This window comes from Denticeps clupeoides, chromosome 13, assembly GCF_900700375.1.
Source record: "Denticeps clupeoides chromosome 13, fDenClu1.1, whole genome shotgun sequence".
In the NCBI taxonomy this organism is placed as follows: Eukaryota; Metazoa; Chordata; class Actinopteri; order Clupeiformes; family Denticipitidae; genus Denticeps; species Denticeps clupeoides.
The window spans coordinates 13,253,555-13,268,233 of NC_041719.1; the positions used below are offsets into that span (position 1 = coordinate 13,253,555).

General features: G+C 41.3%; 2 protein-coding genes across 10 annotated transcripts in view; both read right to left on the bottom strand.

The window, feature by feature from the left end:
• Nucleotides 1–1,310: 1,310 nt before the first annotated feature.
• Nucleotides 1,311–6,865, bottom strand: mbd3b (methyl-CpG binding domain protein 3b). Of its 6 annotated transcripts, none has more exons than XM_029000592.1 (9): nucleotides 6,739–6,865; nucleotides 6,448–6,597; nucleotides 5,439–5,504; nucleotides 4,010–4,169; nucleotides 3,421–3,558; nucleotides 3,000–3,093; nucleotides 2,744–2,921; nucleotides 2,071–2,223; nucleotides 1,311–1,866 (listed from the first exon to the last, which is right to left on the bottom strand). In XM_029000592.1, exons 2-8 carry the CDS (start codon nucleotides 6,459–6,461, stop codon nucleotides 2,076–2,078), a joined length of 798 nt encoding a protein of 265 aa, XP_028856425.1. In that variant the 5' UTR covers nucleotides 6,462–6,597; nucleotides 6,739–6,865; the 3' UTR covers nucleotides 1,311–1,866; nucleotides 2,071–2,075. The 6 variants fall into 6 exon arrangements, with proteins under 6 accessions (XP_028856425.1, XP_028856424.1, XP_028856422.1 ...); XM_029000591.1 differs by having other exon boundaries at nucleotides 3,000–3,090; nucleotides 5,439–5,507; XM_029000589.1 differs by having other exon boundaries at nucleotides 5,439–5,507.
• A 988-nt stretch (nucleotides 6,866–7,853) lies between these two features.
• The window catches only part of tcf3b (transcription factor 3b), a 19,654-nt gene continuing 12,828 nt past the window's right edge, over nucleotides 7,854–14,679 (bottom strand). For 3 of the 4 annotated variants that reach the window (XM_029001247.1, XM_029001246.1, XM_029001244.1), the window contains exons 9-19: nucleotides 14,462–14,598; nucleotides 13,947–14,073; nucleotides 13,806–13,861; nucleotides 13,640–13,718; nucleotides 13,000–13,076; nucleotides 12,642–12,848; nucleotides 12,421–12,487; nucleotides 12,147–12,282; nucleotides 11,363–11,595; nucleotides 11,121–11,273; nucleotides 7,854–10,788 (exon numbers count right to left, since the gene is read on the bottom strand). In XM_029001247.1, coding sequence (XP_028857080.1) covers nucleotides 11,128–11,273; nucleotides 11,363–11,595; nucleotides 12,147–12,282; nucleotides 12,421–12,487; nucleotides 12,642–12,848; nucleotides 13,000–13,076; nucleotides 13,640–13,718; nucleotides 13,806–13,861; nucleotides 13,947–14,073; nucleotides 14,462–14,598 — 1,265 coding nt within the window. In that variant the 3' untranslated portion in view covers nucleotides 7,854–10,788; nucleotides 11,121–11,127. The remainder of the gene's footprint in view (nucleotides 10,789–11,120; nucleotides 11,274–11,362; nucleotides 11,596–12,146; nucleotides 12,283–12,420; nucleotides 12,488–12,641; nucleotides 12,849–12,999; nucleotides 13,077–13,639; nucleotides 13,719–13,805; nucleotides 13,862–13,946; nucleotides 14,074–14,461; nucleotides 14,599–14,679) is intronic. The other variant, XM_029001245.1, reaches the window with a different exon arrangement.

Sequence of the window (14,679 nt, forward strand, 5' to 3'; positions counted from 1 at the left end):
GAAAAAAAACAAGAAAAGAAACCAGTCAAACCGAGAAGGTGCAAATCAGTGTTTAGGTAGTTTGTAAAGCCTGAAGTGGTGCAAGCAGTGTCCTCCCTGTCATGAAGTTGGTGACCATACTAACTTCTGTTGCTCACTATTTATTTTAGACAAAAACAAATGCGTTTACAGAACAATTCAAAAAGTGAAAACCAAACCGGCGTTCATCTAAGCCGCAAGCAATTTTGATCAGATATTGACATACATAAACTGTGAATCTCTTTATTTTTACCAAACAAAATCATGTAGCGAAAGAGACTCTGTTATCCTCAATTGTTTTCTGTCTGTAGACTTCTGCTTGTAGAAGATCACTCATTAATTTACAGTTCCAGATCTCCAAATATCAAATAATATCATTCTAGATATCAAGAATTTCATTTTTGTGTAGTCTTCATCTTCCACAGTCTTTTTAGTTTTTCTTATCTATTCTATTCATTCTTGCAGTTCTTTATTTCTAAGAAATAATGGATTAAAACATTACATGCCGTAAGGGTTCAGTCATTGGCAAAAATGTTGACATGACTGACATGAACAGTTGACTGTCTTTTTTTTTTATTATTTTTTATAACTTTTATTGTGAATAAGACATGGGGCACAATCATATTGTCCCAATAATCAGAAATTAAAGTAAATGGAACAAGTGGAGGGTGGGTTGATCTATGAAGATTTCATGGTCACTATGCTATTTAAAGACGTTCCAGGTCTGCCATGTCCCTGGCAATTTTAATTTACAGCACTTTGGTCAGCTCCTCTTTTGTTCTTCATCGATGGCAACTTAGGCACGTTGTAAGTCACTCTGGATAAGGGCGTCTGCCAAATGCCGTAAATGTAAATGTAAAGTGCTTTATAAGTAGATAAATATGCTATTATAGTACGGTACATTCCTTACTGGAACAATGGTGTAAGAAGGGCAAGGGCTACAAAAGCCTATGTGTTAACACAGCCTATAATGAAGTGAATTTCTGAATGTTCACACGTGCACAAAAAAAGAACACAGGACTTGCCAGCATTACAGGTGGTTTTTAATATCTAAATTGCTTGACAAAAACCAGCAGTCAGTCTGCAGTAAGCAAAACGATAACCACAACTGACATCTGTATGAAATTGCAACTATACACTGTTCCTGTTAGTTATTCAGATTATTTCTGGTTTGATCAATGAAAAACAGTTTTTTTTAATAAAAAATAATAATAAACAGCACCATTAACATTCAATGCAAATTCTTAGAAAAGCAACAGCAATGGAAAGAAAGAGAAACAAACTGTCACAACTTTTTTTTTTTTTTTTTTTTAAAGGACAAACAAGTGTTTCTAGTTTTAACAAGACATGTTATATTTGAGTGCAGTTCAATTCTGTTCCCCTCAAGTATCTCTCAGATCTCTGGACAGCACCGTGAAAGATCTGGCCCCCCTACATTAAACCGCCACAGGCCCTCTCACACAACATAAAAGAACTTGTGCGTCTTGCGTCAGCATTCTCACAGATCTGTGATGGAAATTTGACTTTTGATTGTCACAAAATCCAATACAATTAAAACTGGAAAAAAAAAAACAATGTCGTTTTGTATGTAATAATATTATTTGAATTCAATTATGCATTCAAAGATTTTTTGTCCTGTTTTTAATGTCGATATTAAATACAAAGAGCTTAATCAGTTAAATCCATCTTCGACTGAGATTCTTGGTCACGCGCAACCAGTGTGAGGTGTCAATCATCTGGGGGTCGAAGGTGAGTGAGTGGTTTTTCTGGCAATATGAGTTCTGGTCATGGCCCGAACAATAAGTAGAGGAAGGGTCATCAAGGGTGTTCTGGCATCCCTGACTGACCCTACAAACAAGAAGGAAAATTATTCAGAACATACATAGTGCACATTATGTTGCACAATAACATATGCTGTGAAATAGATATTATATCACTGTAACTAAAAAGTGCGTATGAATGCTGGTTTCTCATGGAATGGCACAACCTCAAGAACCTTGATCCAGTCGTTTCTTAGCAACACCATTCTGGCAGCTCAAGCTCTTCTGGTACCTGTGCTATACCGCCTCCATGTCATCATTGCAGTTCCCCTCCTCTTTTAATGGGTCCCCCTCAGTCGCTGCCTCCTTCACATGGGCGAGCATGTCCGCCATCAGCGCCTCTTCCAGTCTCTTCCTCACGCTGTACACAAGCTCCTCCTGTTTCCTGGAGGCGTACATACAGTTACATCACCGGGTGACACAGCATCCAAAACCGTATTATTTTAACAATTACTGTTATATTACAGATTCTGTATGGGGTTAAGACACATTTTGTGCAGGTCCAGTAAAAAAACCTACTGCCCGGTCCTTCAACAGCTTTAGTGAAATCCAGATGAAGGTTTCATTGAAAAATGAATTTATACATCTTGTCCCGGCTTAAAGTGTCCTTCCGGTGCAAGTGGAACTGGTCAGCTTGTGAATATGACTATGGAGTTTCTCATTCTGGCCTTGTGGGAATCACAAGCGTGCAACTAAAAATGTGTGGGGGTACGTGAAGAAGCTATGACACAAGGAGAAGAGGGAGATTTGCTGGTCATCAACCTTCACCGAATTGTACCACAAGTACGCACAAATATACAAGAAAAAAAAAAAAAAAAAAAACACCATTGATGTGAGGTCTGTGTTATGAAAAATCCTGTCACCTTAGACTGACTTGGCCGATTTACTCGAGAATTTACACAAACCTGATGTCCTCGTCTGTGACTATGAAAGCTTTACAAAGGGGCTGTGCCGTATTTAGCCACACGCCGGGATTCTTCTCGACGGCAGCAGATAGCTGGCCGGTGATTGGGGCTGCACTGGTGTGCAGGGCACTGGCAATAGCAGACAGGAGTGTTTTATCGGTGCATCCAGGACCAACACCTGGAGAAAGGTAAAAGCGGGTCATCGCTGTACTCTGGTACGAACAGACATTCTCTCCAATGTTACCAGCTTCTTCACCTTGCAGGCCTTTGGGCAGATCCATGGTCTTCACCAGTTCCTCTGCAATGTCGAATGCATTGAGTCCACTCAGCTTCTTCTCCCAAAAGAGCTGCTTGTGAAACAAAAAACAACTAGACTGAGTAAAAGAGTTGCAAGAAACGCCATATTGAGCAAAATTTGATAGGGGGAATTTTTTATTTTTTTTTATCTCCGATGCGATGATAAAAAGAAAAACCCAGCCACTGTGGACGCATGTGACTGTGCATTTCTCGGTTCTGGTCCCAAGCCTGGCTAAATGGGGATGGTTGTGTAAGGAAGGGCATCCAGCATTAAACTTCTCCCAAATAGTTGTGGTGCGGACAACCAGACCGGTTGTTCTGCTGTGGCGACGCCTAACGGGAGAAGCTGAAGGGGACACAGCATGATGATAAAAAGAAACCTGTCTTGGTTGGTCGACGGCCTTCTGTGGATCTGTCTTGACCTTGTTACTTGGATGATTGGTAACCTTGGTGACGGGCTGTTTAAAGATGGAGGCAGTCTGTCGAACAGGGAGTGACGTGTTCAGATCGGGTTTGCCCTTAAAAACAAAAGCACTGACATTAGCACCACCACGCTATGTGCAGGAACTGTACTTTTTCATGCTGGGGGGGAAGAATTTTTTCAAGGACACCCTTAACAATGAACATAATTGTTATTGTATGTTATCACAACACCACAGCATAAGGATGCCCTTATCCAGAGAATCTTAGAATCAGTAGCTCAGGGTTAAGTGTCTTGCTAGTAAGTGGGGTTTGAACCTGGGACTTTCCGGTCTTCTGGTTTACAGGACAGTGTGTCAGCATTTAGGTCTAGATGTAGATCTTTTTGTTTTGCAGTTAGATGCAGTTAGTCCGTTTTTTACCATAGATCTTTCTGTTTTGCAGTTAGATGTTACTTCACCTCAGTTTATGGCCCAAGATACCAGCAACATATTATTAATTTTTTTTTTCCCTGTGACCCCTTCGCACACACGTCACGGTGATCCACACCTTTGTCTGGCTGTTGCTGTCATAGCGGAGCCTCTGACGATTTTTGTTCAGTTTGCTCATGAGCATCTTCCCCGTTCGGAAATCAAAGGAGCTGAGATCCATTGAGTTTCCGAGGTAGCGGGCCAGCTGCGGCTTGCTCCGGAACTTTTTTCCGGTGGGACTGAGAAAAGAAGAGAGAAAAATATATAATAATAAAATCAACCATAACATGAGACCCTCACTTGCAAATATACATGCAGTACATGCATTTACATCAGTGGTGAGTTCATCAATAGCAGTCATGTCACAGGAGCACAGGTACAATGCAGAACATGCAGAACACCACAGCAGGTGAGCATATGTGCCTGTTAATGTTTTCATGCATGAATATAACAAGCTTTCAGAATTAAGAACCAAGCTGCCAACTTTTAATAAAATGGAAATTATTATTATTGCATTGACTGCTGTGCTTTGTATGCTATAAAAAGCCTTTTATTTGAAGATAATTATCTTCTAGTTACAGTTTCCGATGTCTGCAAGTAACACTGCAGACAGTCGAAGGGCAGCAAACAGACTGGGCCATGACTGATGGTGACAGTGGCAACTGTCATGACAGTCAGGGTGCACAGCTGTCACCTGTTGCCGCTTACGAGGGACGGCATGGCGTCCTACGCCTCTTTAAAATGCACTTATTTACTGGATATTATTCGCAGACGCATGGAGGCCTTCTGGAGCCACCCAAGCAAACTGCATGTGGCTGTCTTATGGTGATCAACAAATAAATATATTCAATATTATAAAAGCACAGTCCATGCAAAATTCAACCCACTGGCTCGTGATATACAGTACATGCCAAAATTGAATGCCTTGTCATTCAATGTGTTTTCTTTATTTTCATGACCATTTACGTTGGTAGATTCTCACTGAAGGCATCAAAACTATGAATGAACACATGTGGAGTTATGTACTTAACAAAAAGTGGAGACCTGACCTCCACAGTCACCGGACCTGAACCCAATCCAGATGGTTTGGGGTGAGCTGGACTGCAGAGTGAAGGCAAAGGGGCCAACAAGTGCTAAACACCTCTGGGAACTCCTTCAAGACTGTTGGAAAACCATTTCAGGTGACGACCTCTTGAAGCTCATGGAGAGAATGCCAAGAGTGTTCAAAGCAGTAACCAGAGCAAAGAAACTAGAATATAAACATGTTTTTAGTTATTTCACCTTTTTTTGTTAAGTACATAACTCCACATGTGTTCATTCATAGTTTTGATGCCTTCAGTGAGAATCTACCAACGTAAATGGTCCTGAAAATAAAGAAAACACATTGAATGAGAAGGTGTGTCCAAACTTTTGGCCTCTACTGTATATAAAACAAGGGTCTTGCGTGCATAGTACCATGGTGTCTGAACAAGCAAAAAAAAAAAAAAAAGAAAGAAATGCGACATTACCACAGACTATACAAACGACCCGCCTCCCCCCTGTCGCGCCTCTGTTCCTCCTCCTCTTCCTCACCTCTGCTGGAAAAAGAACAATGTGCACAGGGACCGACATGACACTTCGGACACTGGACGTGGTTGGGATGTTCTTTATAGTTTTTCTCTCCCCTTTTTTTTTTTTTTTACTTAAGCCAGTGTTTCTGCACCATTGTCCCCACTCCCCGGCACTTCCGCCGCGGGCCAGGCCGACTTTCTGGCCGCTGCCTCCGCGGCCCGGACTCCCACCTCTTCCGGCGCATCCTTCTTCTCCGGGAAAAGCGCGTTAACAAAGGACGGCCCATTATTACCTGCTCACCGCTGATATCGCTCCGCCGCGCTACTCCGCGGCTCGACTCTACTGTAATGTAGTGCGCCGTCACTTCTGCAGCAGCACGCAGCGGCTTAAAAATATAATCATAATAACCCACAATGCTAGCAGTTAGCGTATCGCTCTCTCTTTTAAAAGCGACTAGCCGAACGATGCGCGGCGAATTAGAAACGCCGTTCGACGTAATTACGTTTCTATAGACGACACATTAAAACACAACGTTGCGAACTACCGCACCGGTGTTACTTCGACCACACCGTGCGTGTCTGCGAGGGACTTTGGACGGCGGTCTAGGTGGTTTCGAGCCTGGTGGCTTCATCTCACGCGTGCGAGCGCTGCCGCATAAATTATAGTTCCCGTCGCGTCGCCGGCGCTGTTGATCGAACGCGGTCACCGAGACAGCACCGCGACTGCAAATGTAAACGGCGCCGCGGTTTCTTATAAGGCGCTGTACACCTCGTCTCGATCAAAAGCCTGTCGGGCGAAACTGGACACGTTCGCGTAACAGTCCGCCGCGCCGGCGTTCGCCTCTCCGCGCCGAAAAAAAACGCTGCGTTTCGGCCGCCGAGCTCCCTCCCAGTCGAGCCCGCACGACGCGACGGATCCGCGGCGTTCAAAGCGCGACCGCCGCGCTGCTTCGCGTCGAAAACTTACTCGTTTTTGTCCATGTCGGCGCCGCCGTTTCGGGTCTTGGTTAAATCCCCTCTCCGGGCTCCTCTTTCGCTCCCCTCCCCCTCCGACGAGAGACGCGAAGACAGATTTACTGCGGAGCTGGACTCGGCGCGGGCGCCGACACTCTCGTAACTATGAAAGAATAAAAAAAAATCGGTGTCGTTAGGGAAATATTGGAGGACTTTCACATTCGGATTCGTCCCACCCTATGGCCCTTTAAATTTTATATGTTGCATCATATTTTATATTAGTATAAGTTGTTTTTTTTCCTACGCTGTATTTAAGATACCTCCCCGGCTCAGGGACTGCGCCCAAGTTCGTGCGCTTGTTGGATGTTCTGAAGGTCCGTTTGATCGCCCCGTGACACTGATAATTAGTGTTTGTGTAAAAGACAAACGGTAATTGGCAGAAATAATTCAACGTGCATCCAGTAGAACACGCGGGCGCACAGCGCAGTTCTCCACGACGGCCACAGCGCCGCCTGCAGGCGCAGCGAGTTCATTACGGAGGCGCGGAAAAAACGCGTGGACTCTGTCGCCGCCTGCTGGCCGTCCGCGTCACGTCAGGATCACCAGCCGCAGAACCACAGAAGCCCGGATAGATGCACTGGTAGAAAGGAGCTAAGCAAGTAGAGTTTGGGTGCAGTCTGCAATTTCCATGTCTCTCCACACCCAAGTTAGGAATGATGGTAGTCGAACCAACATCTGCTATTGCATTGGATATGTGAATTTGGCCACTTTAATTGCTTCTTTAAATCAGTACAACTGTTTTAGGCTCTGCTAAAAAATGAAAAGCCTTGTTTTTTTTTTTTTAAAAGTGAAAGACTTTGGTTAATGAACACAGCATTCCATTGGAACTGAAGACTATTTGTTGATCTCTACATGCACTCAGACTATTAAAGCTCTCTACATGCACTCAAATATTAAACAGACATTTCCAGCTACCAGATTAATTTATAACATTAACAATGACTGGACATTTGATTGCTTTGATTGTTTCCCCCATTAAAAATATATTTTTTTAAATTACCCTAAGTGGGCAGACATTTTATTTAATCCAAGTTTCAGCATTGGAATTTTTGGGATCATTTGTTCATTGCTCAATAGATTTAAACAATTAAAAAACAGACCATCTAATGGTCGTAAAACAAATTGAGTGAAAATATGAGAGCATCTTAATTTCCTAGCTGAGTAATCATAGCTATCAACTTGCTTGTTGCTAAAAGACTAGGAAGAGAAAGGAAATTATTCCATATTCACACACATAAAACATTGCATTTTATATATATATATATATATATATATATATATATATAAAAATTATACTGAATGAACTATTTCAAAATGATTTGGGGAAAATTAAACATGAGTAACTTCAAGAAGACAAGATTCAAAAGGCAGACATAGGAAAATGTATTTTCTATTATCAAAAATGGCACATTTATTGCTACATTACTGTTATATACAAGACAGTTCTTAATACCTACTTTTATATATTTATATATAAAACAGAATAATAAAAAAAAAAAAAAAAAAAAAGAGACAAACTGGAGGCACTCTGATGTCACAACAGCGGTATTGTTCAAGTCCCTTCTGCAAAATGCTTCAGAAACTGTATAATATAATGGAGAGATCATTATCCTGTAAATAAATTGTATACGCAGTAGACTTATCATTCAAACAGAATGTGCAGTGACTGAACAATATTCCATTACATTTTCCTCAGGATGTTCTCAGCAACTACTTTTGTAAAAGAATACATCTGTAAACGAAAAAAGAAAAAAATAATCTTGCAATCCATTACTAGAGCACAACACTCAAGCAGCTGACTTAAAGATACTGAAGAAGTGGACAGTGATAAAGCACAGACAATGAAAACATTAAAATACAAGCCTGAAACAGTGTAAAGAGCGAATCCAGCCTCGTTCCACCATCAACATTTACATTCTGAGGTGCACACACAGCTCACCAGCACATCTGACACACCAGTGTCAAGAGGCAGGACGTAACAGACCAAATGGGGAGCAAGCGGGTGCGGAAAAGAACACACAAAACAAATGAGAACGTGACAAATGCTCCCCACAGAGTAGATTTAGGGGGAGCAATATATTACAAATGTTAATGTTCAAATATAGCTCAGAAATATTCAACTCCAGCTTCTTTTGAAAAAGTGAAATGGCAAAATAATTAAATGTACCTGTGGATCATTTAATATAAAATAAATTTTTAAAAGCATAGGCACTGTAAGTCACTCTCGAAAAGTTTGTCTTGAGAATGAAAAGGCCACTATGTTTGAATGATCGCCTCACACTCAATTTTACAATTTTCATTTACAAACTGCTGAAAATGTGTAGCATTTGATGCTTACACCAGGAAGATGGTAAAACAAAATCTACCCAATTTCTGCAGAAACAGCATAGTGAAGCTGCACATTGGCAATTGTTCTATCAAAGAATGTGCTTGGAGTGTTGAACATGAAATTAATACAATAAAATTGTATTGATAAATTAAGCAAACCTCCACATGAGAGCAATTGATTTGAATGGTACATTCAACAAAAGTTGCATAAAAAGGTATTGGCAAGACAGTCACAGAGCAAACCTTGCCTTCTGAAGGTACACCAGATAGTAAGAACACTTGAAACTTCAAATCAATCTTGTGGTTGGGCGTGGCCTTTATACCAATCCTTCACAAAGGACACTGCCATGAATCAAAATAGACAATAAACAATGGCCCTGAACTCCCTTCTAATAGAATCTTTTTGAAAATTTTGCACAAAAAAAAAAAATAATTAAAATATTAATGATGGGGGGGTGGGGTAAATATTAACCTAAACAGTCTTAAATTTCGCCTAACTCTGTTAGACTACAATAAAAGGATTAAGATTTTTAAAAAATGGTGAATGACCATGTGATATCCTTATAATTCATTTCACTTTCTCTGTAAATACACTTTGCTTCCTTGCCTTTATGATATAGTCTTATAAGCTAATAGTCACTTATTTAAAAATCTACACTGTATAGACTAACAAAAATATATTTATATATATATATATTCGATGCTTGCTGAAAAGCCACAGCCTGACGTGGACATATGAGCACATTGTTCACTTGCTTGGCAACGGAAACTCTTACAGGGCTGTAAGACCTCTTTAAATGCTTCTTATTCTTTGTATTGTTTATGAAACCGGTTGTCCGGCACCAGTTTTTGCCTCTCCAAAATCCTTACAAAACCAGCAGGGAAAAAAGGTGGGGGCCTGCTGAAGCAGGTACTCTATACAGCAAAGCAGACATGATCAGCTTTTATGTTAAAGCTGAATTTCACTTAACATAAAGAAAGAAAGAAAAAACCTGCTAACATTAGCAAGGATTCCTCTAAATATTGTGGGTCTTGAAATGGGAAATTTGCACCAAAATGTGGCAGTAAGGAGCCCAACAGTGTTTAATCTTGGAGCAAAAAGGTATTAGAAGTGGTGCTGAGAGAAAAAAAAAAATCCACATTACTTATGTAGCGCCACCAATCCACAGAATAATGTATAAATGAGTGTGTGTATATAAGAGAAGTGATTTACACAGGTAGTCTGCAGAACAGAGCCAGTGTTCCACTACACCCCCGTTTTACTGCAAACACAAAAAGGGCACCTTTATCAAAGCCACATTACTGACTATTATACCTGAGCCGGCCAACTTGAGCCACATAGCCACTTCAATCCAGAGCCACATAGCCATGGGTCAATTGCCCAGCCCAGCACGTGTTTTAACGCCAGATTTGGTTACACAACCCACATAAGACTGTACCTCAATGTTGGGAATGACAAAGTACATAAAATTGCTCAACATACAAGCAACAATGGAAAAATCACACACAAACAAATTTGTTCCACACATGAAAGCAATTTGCTTGAATGTATATATATATATATATGTGTGTGTAAAAAAACATAACATTTAGGCACAAATCCTTGATTAAATTCAGTTAGGTTTCCCTATTTGTTTTTCCTTTCTTCCTCCAGAGTACCACTCGGCAGTCAAAAATGTCCATCGTGAAAAAGAATGATTACTCCAGTGTTCCAATGTGTTATGGAAGAAAAGGTACGTAGAATTACCCCCACCCCCTCAAAAAAAAAAAAACAGTTCACATTTGTGCTGGTAGTCTGGAGTCCGGCAAACTGTCTGTCTCCTTCTGCAATATGTGTGTGCATGTGTAAGTGCACACCTTTTAATTTCACTGACAATTCAGTCCAGTATGGGTACACAGACATAGATAGAAATGACGTGAGAATAAAAAAAGGCCACATCTTCAGAAAGCCATGGGAACACCACATCTGTAAAAGAAATGAGGGAAGAAATGGTTTAAAAATATAACAAATAACAAAGAATGATTCTTAAGAGCACTACAATACTACAAAGATAAATTTAAATTTCAAGATATTTCTTAATGGCTTAATAATGAAGGTTGTAAAAGTGTGCATTTGATCTTAAGTCCTGGCAGTGGTTCTCTAGGAGCAGATCAGAGTTAAAATTTAGAATCAAGTTACTAATATTAAAAGGGAAGATATTTTTGAAAAGTATAAAATATTATATGCTATGATCACTTAACATTGTAGATGACATTTTTATTTGAATAGCTTTTCAGTGGGACTCTCTATTAACATACCCAAGTTTTACATGTGACTGACAGGGTTGTGTCCATCTCCACCCAGCCCAGGGTGGGCCCCTGAGAGAGGCACCTGAGGCTCCCCCACCACCCCAGAGACCTTGTCCTCCTCACGGCGCTTCAAGCACGCCGCTTTGGGATTCAGATTACGTTCTGCACAAATAAGAAGAAAATTAGAAAATAAATAAAATGTAAATTAAACAATAGTTGTGGTGTTCCACTTTTTAAACCCAGTCACTGACCTCGAACTTGCTGCTCAAGGTTAAGGATAACATTGACGGCCTGGTGGAGGATGAGCAGTTTGGTTTGAGGTTTATCGTTGCTCAGGTGCAGCTGGCACATGCGGCCCAGCTCTTTGAAGGCCTCGTTGATGTCTCGCACCCGCAGCCTCTCCCGAGCATTGTTGGCCACCCGCCGCTCCTTCTCGCGCTCAACTTTCACCTCAGCTGGAAGGTCGTCTGTGTTCTCATCTTGACTGAAAGATAGAGCAACAGGAACAAAATTAACTACATGAAAACTGGATATACAGCCTAAAAGTTAAAAAAAAAATAAGTAGCATGGACATTGCTCCCAGCATTGTAAACACAAACATTGCTTCTTTCTGATCCACCAAAAGTACAATAAAATGTGCACTGTGACTTAATGGCTTAAAGAGAGCTTACATATAAACTTGTAAAGTGGTGCCTGTACATAGAGACTCCCCATGGTGAGTAAGTGAGCTCTCAGTCAGTAGAACTTACTTTGTGTACCTTACTGGTACGAAACACCTGAGAGGACAGTGAGGTTAAACACCTCATGTCTGAAAATACAAAAAAAGTCAGAGTCTGAAAAGACAGTATGACCAGAATGGTTGTAACTGGCAAAGAGTAATTGTCTCGACAGAGGTACACAAATGGATACAGAAACACTTAACGTAGCTATACAAAAGACAAAAAAAAAAAAAAAAAAAAAAAAAAAAAGTTCTTCCAATGCACAAATAAGTTTAACACATCAGACATAAGAAAATAACCCCAAGCAATCGGCTACCTTGTTTGGATGGTTTCTATTTTCTCATCGTCAGACTTGTCTGCTATAGATGAGGTCTCGTCATCCTCCTTGTCCTCTCTCTTGACATCGGAGCTGCTGGAGGAATGACTGGAGCGAGTGACGCTTCCTGGCAGGTCTGTAGCAAAATAGAGTTTGGAAAAAGGTCAATTTGTAAGACACATGCTGGATCAGGTGAAATTTGAAAGCACACAATAGTACTCTGAGTGCTGTAGTGTCATTAGTAAAGCCCTCTGAGCCCTAGACTGTGTGGTACCTGGGTGAGCATGGAGTAAGGCGGTGCTGGGAGGAAGCCCAGTCAGCTCTTCATGGTGACCTCCAACCTGAATGGAAAAGGGAATTAACTTAAGTACAGCTAAATAAATTAAATAAATAAACAACCTTTTTATTGACAGACAATCTATGAGTGAGAACAGCCACTCTAAAACATAATAAAGACTGCTGGAGCATGACACAGGGTGCTGGAATGAAACTCACCAAGGCAGGGTGTCTGTTGGCAAGGCCCAGGCCTGCGTTTGAGAAGGGCTGTGGGAGTCCACCCAGAGCTCCGTTGTGCACGGAGGACACACCTCCCAGCAGGCCATGCATGTCTGAGTGGGCTCCTGCATGGCCTGGACCCTGCCCCACAGCATGACTGCGCAGCACGTGAATGGCCTCCTCTAGACGGTCATCCATTTTGTTCTGCTAACAGAGACACAGCAAGAGGTTTGTAAGTTCTGGTGCTGCAAGAAGGAATTATGTGATAAATAACTGCATCACAAAGACAAGAGTCTCAGAATTTCAGGAATGCTGAAAATTAACAAAAGGAAGGAAAACCAAAAGAAACCTTAGTTACCAGGGCATGGAGGCCTTCTTCATAGTCTGGAGACATGGCATTCTGACCTCCCGGCCTTGGCCATTGTGATGCACCAGCTAGAGAGAGAGGGGGGAAAAGGAAGTAGAGGCGTGAATACCACAAACCTATTCAACAGACCTGCAACATCTCCCCTGCAACAGCAGATGGAGCTGTAGTGCTCAAGTCAACTTAATTGTATATCCAATCCAAAGCATTGAATTTTTTGCTTTTATATAGTTCTTGGTTGTCCCCTAATACTGTATTTTAAGTCTCTTTCTGTACAGAATTACAGCCACTTTTAGCCAGTCCCACAATGTTTCAGTGTCTGTAGCTTTAAATGCTAATGAGGAGGAGAGAGGCCTACAGAAGTTCCAAGGGCATTTGCAGAAAAAACATCAACAACACTATTCACGAACCACAAAGTTTGGCACCGAGGAAGTAGTGTCTGTTTTTCCAGAAAAAAATAAATCCCAGATCCGGCCATCAGAGCTGCCTCTCTATGAATGGCCAATGCAACTGCAGGACTACAAACAGGCTAAGGGAACTGATATTAAATGTTGAAAATTTCACTTTGTGGGGGACCTTTTATTTACAGCATACAGTCCTACAGTTATTCTTCATATGTGAAAGTGAACAGTACCTGGAATGGCCTGTGGAGACCCTACAGGAGGAGAAGGTGTGGAAGAGAAGTTGTTGCTGTTGTGGTCTGAAGGGTAGATCTGAAAAGATCACATATGTGCTTTGGTCAAACAACTACTGTAAAACAAATGACTGATGGAATAAAATAATTTAAAATATATACTTACTGATGCAAGAGCCTTCCCAATCTCATCACCAGAGCTGCCTGTTGACCCTCGGGTGGCTGCTCAGAGTTTAATAAACCACAGATTACAAACCCATGACATTACAACATAGTTATATCTACCTGCAAGGATTGAGAGTCTTACCGAGGATACCATCAGCACCATTGACCGGGGGCGTCTGGTTGTAACCTCCAGAACTGGAGTGAAAGCCATTGACTTCAGTGCTGTGGAGTGGGTAGTTTTGGGGGGACAGAGGCAGCGTCTGCCGTTTCTGACAGGAGAAATAAGTTTGGGTCACATCATATAGCTAAGGAACCTGCTTTTGCATTAAACATGCTCATTGAATAACTCACCCACCTGTTTTAGCATTTATAAAAAAGGTAAATTGACATTTTTTAACTGGATTAATCTCAGGAGATTAATAGATATTAAATGGAATTTACTTAGTATTCTGTCTGAGCAGCAAGTATATCTTGGATCTAATAGTGGTTGAGTGACCACATTGTTAGCACAAAGTTACACATTGAAGCATAATAAACACAATCCCCTCATTTTGTTACAATTAATCTGTGAAATACACCCATGTCTGCCTTCTTGAAGCTAATAAACTGAAACAAAACACGCCAAAAATCAATACTAATAATTAATACATTTCTCACCATTCTCTCCTGTGGGTTGAGGGCTGAAAAGGAGCCTGGCTGACTGATGTGTGGGGAGTTGCCCAGCAAAACAGAATAACCCGGTTGGCCCAGCGGCCCAGAAGAAGCCCAGGGATCAGCAGACGGGTGCAGTCCCTCTGTCAACGTAAGGGTTTACAAAAAAAATGTCCAGATTACAGATCCACATTCTGTTAGCATAGCAAATCATTATTAAAATA

Excerpts from the sequence above, each read along its gene's own strand:
- mbd3b (XM_029000589.1), bottom strand. Across the intron at positions 3,559-4,009 it reads ACAGCAACAGCCAGACAAAG|GGCAAACCCGATCTGAACAC; the intron begins GTGTGGATCACC and ends TTTGTTTTTAAG. Across the intron at positions 3,094-3,420 it reads CCGTCGACCAACCAAGACAG|CAGCTCTTTTGGGAGAAGAA; the intron begins GTTTCTTTTTAT and ends TTGTTTCACAAG.